The sequence below is a fragment of the Erpetoichthys calabaricus genome, chromosome 15, assembly GCF_900747795.2.
Source record: "Erpetoichthys calabaricus chromosome 15, fErpCal1.3, whole genome shotgun sequence".
Taxonomy (NCBI): Eukaryota; Metazoa; Chordata; class Cladistia; order Polypteriformes; family Polypteridae; genus Erpetoichthys; species Erpetoichthys calabaricus.
The window spans coordinates 20,284,018-20,297,679 of NC_041408.2; the positions used below are offsets into that span (position 1 = coordinate 20,284,018).

Sequence of the window (13,662 nt, forward strand, 5' to 3'; positions counted from 1 at the left end):
TGTGCGGAAATCATCGGTGCGCACGGCTGCTTAGTGAATTGTTGGTGGGCGTGGCTCTGTCTTGCGTCTTGCCTGCCATGAATTATATACAGTACTGTGCAAAAGTTTTAGGCAGGTGTGAAAAAATGCTGTAAACAAAGAATGCTTTCAAAAATGGAAGTGTTAATCATTTATTTTCATCAATCAACAAAATGCAGTGAATGAACAAAAGAGAAATCTAAATCAAATCAATATTTGGTGTGACCATCCTTTGCCTTCAAAACAGCATCAATTCTTCTAGGTACACTTGCACACAGTTTTTGAAGGAACTCGGCTGGTAGGTTGTTCCAAAAATCTTGGAGAACTAACCACAGATCTTCTGTGGATGTAGGCTTCCTCACATCCTTCTGTCTCTTCATGTAATCCCAGACACCCTCGATGATGTTGAGATCAGGGCTCTGTGGGGGCCATACCATCACTTCCAGGACTTCTTGTTCTTCTTTACGCTGAAGATAGTTTTTAATGACTTTGGCTGTATGTTTGGGGTCGTTGTCCTGCTGCAGAATAAATTTGGGGCCAATCATATGCCTCCCTGATGGTATTGCATGATGGATAAGTATCTGCCTGTATTTCTCAGCATTGAGAACACCATTAATCCTGACCAAATCTCCAACTCCATTTGCAGAAATGCAGCCCCAAACGTTCAAGGAACCTCCACCATGCTTCACTGTTGCCTGCAGACACTCATTATTGTACCGCTCTCCAGCCCTTCGACGAACAAACTGCTTTCTGCTACAGCCAAATATTTCAAATTTTGACTCATCAGTCCAGAGCACCTGCTGCCATTTTTCTGCACCCCAGTTCCTATGTTTTCATGCATACTTGAGTCGCTTGGCCTTGTTTCCACGTCGGAGGTATGGCTTTCTGGCTGCAACTCTTCCATGAAGACCACTTCTGGCCAGACTTCTCCGGACTGTAGATGGGTGTACCTGGGTCCCACTGGTTTCTGCCAGTTCTGAGCTGATGGCACTGCTGGACATCTTCTGATTTCGAAGGGTAATAAGCTTGATGTGTCTTTCATCTGCTGCACTAAGTTTCCTTGGCCGACCACTGTGTCTACGATCCTCAACGTTGCCTGTTTCTTTGTGCTTCTTCAAAAGAGCTTGAACAGCACATCTTGAAACCCCAGTCTGCTTTGAAATCTTTGTCTGGGAGAGACCTTGCTGATGCAGTATAACTACCTTGTGTCTTGTGCTGTGCTCAATCTTGCCATGACATGAAACTGTCTTCCACAACCTCACCTTGGTAGCAGAGTTTGGCTGTTCCTCACCCAGTTTTAAGCCTCCTACACAGCTGTTTCTGTTTCAGTTAATGACTGGGTTTCAACCTACGTGTGACATTGATGATCATTAGCACCTGTTTGGTATAATTGGTTGATCAGACACCTGACTAGAATCCTACAAAATCCCTGACTTTGTGCAAGTGTACCTATAAGAATTGATGCTGGTTTGAAGGCAAAAGATAGTAACACCAAATATTGACTTGATTTAGATTTTTCTTTTGTTCGCTCACTTTGCATTTTGTAAATTGATAACAATAAACAATCATTATTTATATTTCTGAAAGCATTCTTTGTTTACAGCATTTTTTCACACCTGCCTAAAACTTTTGCACAGTACTGTATATAGATTTTTTTATTGTCCATTAGTATTGTTTGGGGCTGCACAATGCTACAGTGGTAGTTCTGCTGTCTCGCAGTAAGGAGATAAGGGTTCACGTCCTGGGTCCTCCCTGAATGGAGTTTGCATGCTCTCTCTGTGTTGGCATGGGTGTGATATAGCGGGTCCGCGGCTCAGAATTACAGGCCAGTTTTAAATAATCGCCACACTCGCGGCTTAAAGAAGGGGGCGTGGTAGTGTGGCCGGAGCAGTTCCCGGGCATGATGTGGGCTTGGGTGTTTCCACACTGAAGCGCACAGGTGTGGGATCGCCCATGTCCATGATTGATGCCAGGAGTTGCTAATTGCCGCACGTGTACCACATGCCCATTATATATAGTAAGAGCGTGATTGCGGAGGCAGAAAAAAAAAGATCGTAAAAAGAGAAAGGAGGTTAGAGGAGGAAGAAGAGGAAGCTGAAAGCCACTGTGGGTGTTAGCGAGCGAGCAGGAAGAGCAAGGTCGCTGGTACAAAGGCAGCTGGGAAGTGAGTCCTAGCGGGGTGTTTGGCCGGCACCTGGGGGCAGATGGATTGGGTCACTCCTGCTGAGTTTTACAGAGGAGCAGGAGTGACCACGATGAAGATGGCTTGCTGCGGAGGGCAGCGGGAATCGGAGGCTTGGGAGGTGGAAGTCCCAGTGTGATTGCCCTGGTTGCTGGGGGAAGCTGAGTCTCAGTCTAGCGGAGCACTATGGAGCCAGGCTCCGAAAGGCTACCAGACCATTGTGAGAAGTCAGCTGCAGGTAGGGCGACTCCCCTGGTGCAGGGCCCAGATGGGAGAAGCAGGGGGGCCGCCATCTGAAGAAGGCACCATGTTTTTTTTAAAGAAGGGACTGCTTCCAGCCAGTATTTTAACCTTAGTTTTAAAGGATTTATTTATTTATTGGATTATTTTACCCTCCACATTTCACCCTGGTTTTATGGATTATTTATTTATTGACATTTTGATACTCTGCACTGTTTTGGACATTGATTTGGTTATGACTGGTTTTGTTTTTTAAAAAAGCACTTCTGCACTTTACACCATTCCTCTTGCTTCATTTGGTGTCCTCATTGTCCAGCTCATCCGGTTACATTACCGACAGTGTCGGGTTCAAGAGGCTCCCAGAAGAGTGGTGGGAGCATGGAGCAAGAACCCGCATCATCACAGTGGGTTTCCTCCGGGTGCTCCGGTTTCCTCCCACAGTCCAAAGACATGTACGTTAGGTGGATTGGCGATACTAAATTAGCCATAGTTTATGTATGGGATGTGTTTGTGTGTGTGTATTTACCCTATGATGGCTTGGTGCCCTGTCCAAGGTTTGTTCCTGCCTTGTGCTGTATGATAGCTGGGATAAGCTCCAGCACCCCCCACAACGCTGTTCAAGACTAAACTGGTTAGAAAGTGACTGACTGATGTCTAATGTTGTACAGTAAGTTTTCTTGGAGCCTAAAACTAGCAAACGGTTTTCTCATTGTGCTTTGTAATAGAACAGGTGTGTTTAAGTGGAAACAAGATTTTATTCCTAATTTGTTGTGGAATTAGAAAATGTAATGGTCAGAATTTCCATTAAACAAAGGTCTTTTTTCTCCCAAACAACAAGTTTATACAGTTTTAAGAATTTCTATTGAAGGTGGTTTTCCCTTTAAATGAACATACAAGTATACTGTATAAAGTCAAGGTAAATAAAAACAGTCAGTCTTTATTTGGAGACTATTATGCTAAAAATCATTATTATTCCGCTTGACAATTTCTCATATCATTCTCATATCAGATTTTTGTCCTTAGACTATCCATAGAACATGTGTGCTGTAAAATGAAGACTTTTTGTAAAAGATTTTTTTTTTTTTTTTTTTTTTTGCACATCATCAGGTGGTGGGTGTGGCAATGTGTTGTATCAGTGCATGTTCCCAACCTCTTGCACACTGCTGACAAGGAACTCTGAAAGGTAGACTTCCATTTAGAGTTTGCATGGCCTTGTTTGAAGTACCTCCCACTGTTCAGCCATGCTGCTAGGTTGTTTTTCAACCCTAACCCAATGTAATATAAGAATGTATAGGTGTGTCCATGATTGTGCCCTGCAGTGACTTGATGTGCCACCAAGGCTGGTTCTTGCCTGTAGCCTATTGCTCCCAGAGTAGGCCCCTGTTTCATTGTAACACCCTATTAGAAAAAGAAAGAAAAACGGGCACATGTCTATATGGATTAATCTCTAGCTATTGTGGCTGATATTTTAGAAATGTGACAACAAAAATGTGGCAAATGTTGAAAACTGGTTTTTAAACAATAATGAGTGTGTCCATGCTTCCTTTAATCAGAGTACATGAAGAGTATTCTTCATAATCATTCCTAAACTCCTGTCAATCCTGCTGGTCCTTAAACGAGTTTAAACCACCCACACATATATTCTTCATATTATGCCTCTTGGAACATTTCTTGATTTTTTTTCATTAAATCATCAAGGATGATGTTTAATAACAAGGGAGATAAATAACATATCTAGTTTAGACTACATTTGAGTAAAGAAATTCACTAATATGGTGTTTATATAAGATATAACTTTTGGCTTTGAAAAGAGTTTTTTTTAATGAATTTGATTATTTTTCCTGGTACTCTGTGACATTTCAGACTGTCCCAGATTGCCTTATGTTCTAAAGTTTCAAAGGCTCTGTTAAGGTCTGAATACCAGGTATAGAGAGGATCTCTCTCCCAGAAATTATTCTGCTACAGACTTCAAGATAATGGCAACAAATCAACAAGCTAATTATGAAGAAAGGCTCAGTTATTGGACACACTCAGTATCCACTGGAGGTAGTAGCAAAGACAAAACTGATGGCCATTATCAATAATGGTGCACATGCTTTCTCTGAGAAACTATTATTATGTAGTTGTAGTTAACCAATTATTTAGCGGATGTGTTTCAAAAAATGCTCCTGGGGTTCTTTCATCAGGACCAGATTAAGATTCTGTGGTGCCCTTGGACATCAGCACCTCTGGTGTCCTCTTACACACCAGCAGTGACAACGCAAATGCAATACACTTACATCAAAAACAGTTTCATAAACAAGTACTAATGGTGGCAAGCAAATGTGCAAAAGGCAGACCCATGTCACCGTATCTGTCTTCTTAAATTCCAAATGAAGGCCTATAGGAGTAAGTTGCTATTAGAATCTATATAATTAATCATGATTGTTAATGATTTATACATCACATATTTTGCTACATTCTTTCAAATTTATTCACTTTGGCTTTTTAAATATTTTCTTAAATTAGTTTTATCCAATTGTTTTTGCTCCAGAAAAAATAAAAAAAGTTAGGCATAGGAAAATCCATTTTAATTATATGTACTAAAACATTGTGAATGACATGTGAAGAATATACACAATCAGAATTACTAAATTGAACCTGAAATTTAATATGATAGTACTCATCAGAATACGGCAAAATACGATAACTTTTACAAATGCAGGGTTATAAGTAAACCTGAACAAAATGCAAAACAAGAAATAGAAAAACAGGCAAAGGCCAAAATGGGTTCTATATAAAATAAAAACTTTTATCAAACAGCCACTTACTTGATCTTACCTGGTCCCCATAATACATGGTCTACAAAAATGCTGTAAAAGGTTTCTGCTGGTCATCAACAGAATGGGGCTGAGCCCCATTGTCATTTGACTCACTGATGTTCGCCTTTTGCTTCTAGTTGTGTCACTTGCACCCTAAATCGCCATACCTTTAGTGTCCTCCTCAGACTTGACCTGGCTAATATTAGCTTCTTCCCTGTTAATGCTAAATCCTGATTGTTTATTTTCTTATTTAAGAAAAGATTTCAGGCAGTTTTGCTTATATTTGTAGGTGTTTTTTGTATTTTATATGTCGTGATTAGAAGTTTCATACAAAGGAGTTGAGGCTTCGAAAATAAGCCTCAAAATTAGGCCAGGACCTTTACAACCTGAGAATCAAGCCCACAAAGAGTCTTACTAAAAAAGAGTGTATTTATTTATACTGTATAAATTATTTATATTATTATTATTAATTTGGCAGGTACATTTTATCCAAAGCAACTTAGAGAGCAATTCCTAATTTCGTCTAGTCTCTCTTTGGTTTGTAGTTTGTCTTTTCTCCTGTTTTCCATCTTCCATTTTCATGCTTCCATCGAGACTTTTTACCTTATTTTATTGAAGTATTTCCTATTTTGTGCTTTGATCTGTTCTTGCATGATATTTAACTTTATCTTTTTATCCTTTTTCTCTCCTGTTCATGCCATTCAGTTATACTGACCATGCAGTTATACTGCACCATGCTTAATCATGTCTCTGGTTTCAGTTTTCTATATCTAATGTTCAGATTGATTTTTAAAAAATGTTGCCAGAAGTGCTAATCCTCCCTATATGAAAATAGTTCTCTATGAACAGTTATTGTGTATTACTAATGGCAAGTGCCTAAGAGGAGTTAAAATCTGAAATGGACCGGACCCATTGCTCAGAAGCATACATTTATTTTTTGACGTAATGTGCTGAATTGCATTTATACAAACCCACTCTGAGATCTTCACAGTCACTTAGCTAATATGAAAATGCCCAAGCAGTATTAGTTAAAAGGTATTAGAAGCTTAATCTGATTGTGATCTGAAGGCGGCATCTCTCCTGTGTATTCACTATTCTTCTCTGATTACTTGAATTGTCAGTCAGACAAGTGTCTTCCAGTTTTTAAGTGCTTTACCATTCTTTTTTACCATAATGAAGTGACAAGCTTGTCTGTTTTCCATGGTAGCTTTCTAGAAAATACAGCAGAGTGCTTGAAGAGCAAATGGCACCAATTTGAGTGAGTCATCCTGTTATTGTTCCACCGTATTTGGAAGTTTTTGGCTTGGATTGCAGCAAACCTGCACAATAAAAAGAAATATAAAAGTATTACATTTTTTTTTCAAACATCCAGTCAACTGCTTCCTTCTAGTTTTCAGTTTCCAGGTCATAAAGGCAGCAATCTGAAAAAAGATTCCAGTTGTCCTTTTTTCCTACCATCTCTTCCAACTCCCTCAGGGGAAGTACTGAGGTGTTTTGATGCCAGCTTGGAAATATAATCTCTATAGTCTTCCCTGAGGCACCTGGTTGGACATGCACGAAAAACCTCCCCAGGGAGGAATCCAAGTCAGATACCTTAATGACCTAAATTGGCTCCTTTTAATATAGAGAAGTAGCAGCTGTAGTTTGAGCTCATCTCAAATGTCTGAGCTCCATTCCCTGACACTAAGGCTAAGCCCAGACACCCTACAAAGGAAGCTAATTTCTGGCACTTGTATCCATAATCCAGTTCTTTTGGTCACTACCCAAAGCTTATAATCATAAGGGCAGGAATGTAACCTGATAGCCTTGCCTTTTGGGTCAGTTTTTTCTTCACCGTGACTGACCGCAACAGCAACTTCCCTGATTTGCCTGTTGATATTCTGCTCCCTTCTTGCTTCAGTCTTGTACAGGACCTTGAGATACATAACTTTGCAACTGTCTCTCCATGATTTGCCACCTTATCATGTTGGATGGGTTTGTGTATTCCAATGATCATAGGAGCTGTATTGGCTGGGGTAGTCACCACAAATATTGTCACCCATGGTAAATTGGCCTCAAGTGAGGGATCAGATCAGACTAAGTGTGGTTCAGTTAACTCTTATGAAACACTTTATCAAGGACTCAGTAAATATTGCCCAGAAAAGGGAGCCGGGGTGGGGGTGTGTTGTTGTCAAGAGTGTAGTAGTCAGGCCTTTACCCATGTTGCGTGATAGGGCACAGCCCAGATCCGCAACATGGGGCTTTCCTTTGGTGAGTTCTCCATCTGCAGAAGAAGTCATAACTTTCTGATTTATTATAGTTTAAGTGGTAATTGAAGGAAAGCACTTTGGCAGACTGATCACTGGACACTAAAACTGTCTCTAAAGACATAGAATGTGATTTCTGTGGCAGGGAAGGAACTTGGGCTTCTGTGGGAGTTGGAGAGATACTGTCTAGATATGGTTGGTCTGACCTCAACACACAGCATGAGCTCTAGTACCATATTCTTTGAGACGGGCAGGACTTTATTCTACTCTGGAGTTACTTGAGGTGAGAGACGTCAGGCGGGTGTGGGTTTACTTAAACCCCAACGGCTCTTCGCATGTACAATGGAATTTACCCTGTTGGACAAGAGGGTTGTCCCCTCCCAAGTTCCCAGTGGGTGTGGGACTCTACCAGGGCTGCCCTTTGTAACCAATTCTATTCATAACTTTTATGGATAGAATTTCTAGGCACAGCCAGGGATACAGGTTGTCCAGCTTGGTGACCTCAGGATCACATCTCTGCTTTTTGCAGATGATGTGGTTCTGCTGACTTCATCAGGGTGTGACCTCAGATGTTCAGTGAGGCAGTTTGCAGGTGAACGTGAAGTGGACAGGATGAGGATCAGTATCTCCAAGTCTGAGGACATAGTTCTCAGCCAGAAAAGAATGGAGTGCCTCCTCTGGGTTGGAGATGAGGTGCTGCCTCAAGCAGAGGAGTTTTATAAGCACTGTACTCTAGCTATAAAATGGAAAATGGTTAAATATATTTGTTAATTTGATACAAATATAGACTTTATTTGCATATTCATTTATTTATCATTCATCAACTCATTGTATTTAGTGTCAATGTCTGGTTTATATTTGTAGTACTAGGGTGTTGTACTATGTTAGCCATTATGAATGTAGTGAGAAGTCAAGCAAAATGACACCTTTTCACATCTTGCCTGAAGAAGGGGCCTGAGTTGCCTCAAAAGCTTGCATATTGTAATCTATTTAATTAGCCAATAAAAGGTGTAATTTTGCTTGACTTCTCACTTGGTCTATATTTGTAATTTCTCATTTTTATTCTTTTTTAAATTTAAGAGAAATACCAGGGATTGCCTGACTGATATTGGAAAATTGACTTTTTATGTTAGCCAGAGGGGAAAATTTTAATAAAAAAGATAGATCCACTTATAGTATCTAAGAACAGCTTTATGTATTTTCAACTACAAAGATACAAATGTCTTTCCAAAATATGTTGTTGGATAGAAAATATAAATTAATTCAAAATTGTACATTGTACACATTTATTTTTCTATTCAGTGTGGTTTCTTAGTTGAGGATTACGTTCATTGCCTTCAACCAGATGCTAGAGAATTTTAAAATTTCTCATAAAGTAAATTTACTTCAGTTCGTTGTAAAATGGGGCATCTTTTTGCTGTGACATGATTAGTAGGTAGTGTTAGAATTCTTCTAGTTTGGTAAGTTAAGGTGATGTGTTGGGAAATAACTGTTAATTAAGTAGTAATGTCCATCAGCTGTTACCCATACAGTTCTTTTTGAGGATTGTAAATTCAAGACTGTATAAAATTTAATTTTAATAAAATTATTATAAAAAGCTCTGCACAGGGAACATTATCAAAACATGTAACACAGTGAGGCAAGTGCTTGTTATGATTCACTTCTTTATTTATTTATGTGAAAACTTGCACACAAGAGAAACAGTACCAGAAATATTCGATAAAATGCTTATTTCCAGATCCCTTTTGTTGTCACAAAAATGCATCGGAAACACAAAGGCGCGGATCAATACTTAACAATTGTATTGGCTTGAAAAATATGTGTATTTGATATGTGTTTAAACTTTTCCTCTGTGCGCCATTGCCTTCAATGTAAAGTTCCTGATAAGTTTTTACATTTATAGTGAGAAGTCAAGCAAAATGACACCTTTTATTGGCTAACTAAAAAGATTACAATATTCAAGCTTTGAGGCAACTCAGGTCCCTTCTTCAGGCAAGATGTAAAGATTTATAGAAAGCACTCAACTTTAGAACACAGTTTTGTGTGGAAAATGCGTATATACCATGTTTGTGAAGAAATTGCTTTCACTTGAAAAATACTAAACTTATCCTTTTAATTATTTACACTGTATTCATCTGTCTACTGTATATATAGTTAAAATTACAAAATCTTTGTCAACGTCTAGCACCTTAGTGACATGATCGGTCACATTAATGTTAGACTTTGTTTAGATGACCTTTGTGCCACAAGTGACCAGCAGATCAGATCCTGTTGCGCACAGCACAGTCATGGCTTCTGCTTCTGAGATACACTCATGCAGTTCTGATTACCATCAATCAACTGCCTCATTGATGTGGTGCCAGACTTTTCAGACATTATAGTCCTGTTTCCATCTCCAATTGTTAGTCACCCAAGTGTTTTGAGAATAATACAATCATAGAATATGCAAATGCTTTTTTTTCCTTGCAGAAGTCATTATTTAATGGCTGCTATTTGAAATTAGTTTCTATAATCAAGTAAGCTCAAATCCTTAAGGAACCAGAAACTACTGGAGGGCTTTATTCTACTTCACTCTTCATTTGCCAAAGCCACATTTTTAGAATGCATACTTTTTGGTGTCATGATTATAAAAACTCAGTCTGGTGAATATTGCAAACCATTGTGTCCTTCAAACCAGACAAATTAAAAGAGCTTCCAATACATTAACCTGTTCTATCTGTTGTTGGTGTTCCAAACAGAGAATATAGGTATGGAACCAAAAACATTTTTACAGCACTTCATTCATGCTGTTTTAGTCATGTATGAATTAACAATATTACAAATATCAGGTGGTTAAAATACTGGTGAAATGGAGCAACTGTAAAAGACAAGTGCAGGTTTATAAACCAACACTCAAATTCATAGTAATCTGCTATGAATGGTTGACACAGTGAGCAAGTAAAACGTAAATATGAAAGACTGTAGTGACATTTTTTTAACAAACAACTGAATATCACTGGGTGTTTATCATTTAGTGGAAAGTAAATTACATGCTAACTAATATAGAGAAAAGCCAAGCAAAATGACACCTTTTATATGCTAACTAATCAAAACAGACTTATAAAAACAAATAATTATTATTTCAAAAAGCATACAGAAAAAATATATGTAATCTTTGCTGGCATGTGGTAGACAGAATGGAGACCTTTTCACTTTTGCTTCAGGCAAATGATACCAAAAGAAATTAAACTCTCTGAGGCGAATGTCAGTTCCAGAACACCAAAAGGTCAGTTTCCTATCACAGGAGATTTTGATGTTCTTGAACCCAGGGGAAGACAATCAATGGCAGGCTGATCACATGTCTGGAATCATTCACTAAGATTAAGCACAGTTTCTGGTTGAACCGTTTTCTTCATGTACTGTATGCTTAGATAATTTTGGGAAAATGTGAAAATAAAAGGGGAGTGCTGCTGCGTTTTTTCTTACACTGGATTAAATTACATCAAACTAAAAAAGCCTAAGGTTTAACAAGTTCTCTTTTTCAAGCTCTCAGCAGTCTCACAATAAAGTGGCCAATATTAAAACACTTTAGAAACAAAAGAGTACAATGTACATGCAATTGCTAGTACATTATTTACCATCAATTATGCTTCATATAAGTACAAATCTGCTTGATGTACTTTTAAGACAGAAATGTGGAAAATGTTCTGTATTCATTTGACAGTTATCTAATCAGATAACATGGTATTGAAAAGAAAACCGCTACCCTGCACCTAAATACATATGTTTTTATAAACATATCGGCAGACAGATTTGTGATGGATCATCTGCCATTGAGTGACATATAGTACTTCATGGATTATTGCTTGCAGTCTTGAAAATGTCACATCCTTGATGATGTAGATAATTTAGGGGAAGTCAACATTTATCATTTTGAGTCGATTGTGAACTGTAATTTTGGTGCTCTCCTGCTCATGACCATCAATCAGGTTTTTTTTTATTTTATTTTTTTTAATACAAGCAAAATTTTACATATGAAAGTTCTCTTGTTTGGCAATGTACCTGGCCTAACTCAGTGCTCTTCAGCTGAAGCCTAACCTCTAACACCTGTTCTTGAGATACTTACTTGCTCATATTGCTTCTGTAGAAAATGTGCAGGTTAGGTTATCCTCAGAGTTTAAATTGTCCCCAGAGTCCGTTCACTACATTCCTGTCTAAGCTGCTCCATAGCCTCTTCCTTTGGCTTACAGTGCCCCACTGAATTTTGTCAACTGCCTGACAGAAGCAAAATACTGTATAACACTTGTGTGATGATAGTAGAGTACTTTTTTAAGTCTACTGAAAAAAATAATACCCTATAAAGCAGTGGTGCCTAAAAATATGTCTTTTGATGCTGATACAAAGCCAACCTAATTTATTCTTTCTATTGTGTTATTTGTCAAATTAATAATATAATAATATGAAATAAAATGTTTCAGAATAGTATGAAAGAATTTATATTACATTTATACATAAGCACAGAGAATAATAATGCACAGTATGTGAAAATGAAGTTTGCAATCTAATTTAAACCATGTTAAACATTCCATCCATAGATATATTTTCAAGCCCTGTGAGGGCTTTGGGGGTAGAACCTATGTCAGCCGCAAAAGGCAGAAGTTATTCCTGCTGGATGGAATGCCAGTTGAATACAGTTAAAAATAATGGAAAAAATTTATTCCCGTTAGGGATCTTATGTTACAAAGAATACTATAAATATTTATATGTCATTTCTGTGTATCAAATTGTGTTTATTTTAATTGCAGGTTCGCCAGACAAAGTGATCTTCATTCTTGGATTTCTATATTGTTTTGCACAAGTAGGAATTGAATGGGAAAGAAGACATCAATGAAGTGGACCTCAATTAAAAAAAGAAACAACTACCAGAGAAATGGAGCTACATTAAAAAAAGAAAAAGTGCAGCTTTGCAGGGGTGCGTATTTAATGCATTCTAAAAGAAATGACGCACCTTTGCACACAATTCTTCCAAATCTTTTCAATTACTGGAGCAGCCTACACACATTTGGTTTTTATAGAAATTTAAACCATTCAGAAATATGTCGGTGCATTTTATTCTTAAATCAAATTTACATTCCTTTAAACAAAAAATGTTTATTTTTGTGAACAATGTTTTTATATAGTATGGTATGTGTATTTTATATGCTGCATGCCTAATGGAAAAATAAAATAGTGTGTAATGTACATATACAAAGAATCGATGTTGTCTTAAAATTGTCATTCCCCAGAATTCACCTCAATCTAAACCATAATGAGCTGATCTAGCAAATTCAAATGGTTTGTGTACAAATAATAAAACATGCTTTTTTTATGTGTAATTATGCAGCACAAAAGATCTGAGTGATTTACCCATTGATTGACTTTAACGCGTATTAAGCTTGATGAAAAAGTCAGTTAAGTTCTGTTTATCTTGCAGTTTACACATTGTAATTTTCTTCATCACACATACAATTTTTAAGATTACAAGTTACATTAGACAGGATTATTTTCAATGTTATAATTATTTTATTTCTGGTTAGAGGAAATGTGCTAAAAAGTAGAGTATGTAGTAAAACTTTTTATATGTTCAGATGTTTCAAAAGGAACATCTGAAATTGTCTGTTAATGAAAATAATATCAATATAACTGAGCACATCAATATTCTCTGTTGAAGCTAAGTGAATAGTTTTAGGGAAAGATTACTCAGCAGAAACTTAGGAGTCAGATTGTGAATAAATGCAATAAAAGTATAGGGTGCTTTTCCTTGGTTTTAATATGAATGTTAAGCTGGATGGAGCCTCCATGACAGAAAACAGAGAGCAGGTGCCATCAAGGTGAGTAAGCATTCCATAAAAGTGGTACCTTGATGACAGTATTTGAATATCAGAATACCAAAAATCCATTTTATTGTATATGGCTATATGGTGTGAACAGGACAGACAAATACTCCAAAAGTGATTACTGAAATAATCTTGTACATGAACAGTGTAGTAGAACTGGATTTTGAAATGACATGGTAGAAGTCAATGTGCACTAACCAGCTTATAGCTAGTTCAAACATTGTATTTAGCATGTATCAGTATATTGGCGGCAGCTTTTTCTACCAGCAGATGAAAGTTTCATATTGATAGACTTGCAGTCATGTACAGTGTATAAGATA

General features: G+C 37.6%; 1 protein-coding gene across 4 annotated transcripts in view; it reads left to right on the forward strand.

Annotated features, from left to right (window-relative positions):
• hhat (hedgehog acyltransferase) overlaps nt 1-12,422 on the forward strand; it is a 322,107-nt gene extending 309,685 nt beyond the window's left edge. For all 4 annotated transcript variants that reach the window (XM_051919634.1, XM_051919631.1, XM_051919632.1 and 1 more), the window contains one exon: nt 12,272-12,422. In XM_051919634.1, the coding sequence (XP_051775594.1) occupies nt 12,272-12,289 (18 nt within the window). In that variant the 3' untranslated portion in view covers nt 12,290-12,422. The remainder of the gene's footprint in view (nt 1-12,271) is intronic.
• Nucleotides 12,423-13,662: the final 1,240 nt, after the last annotated feature.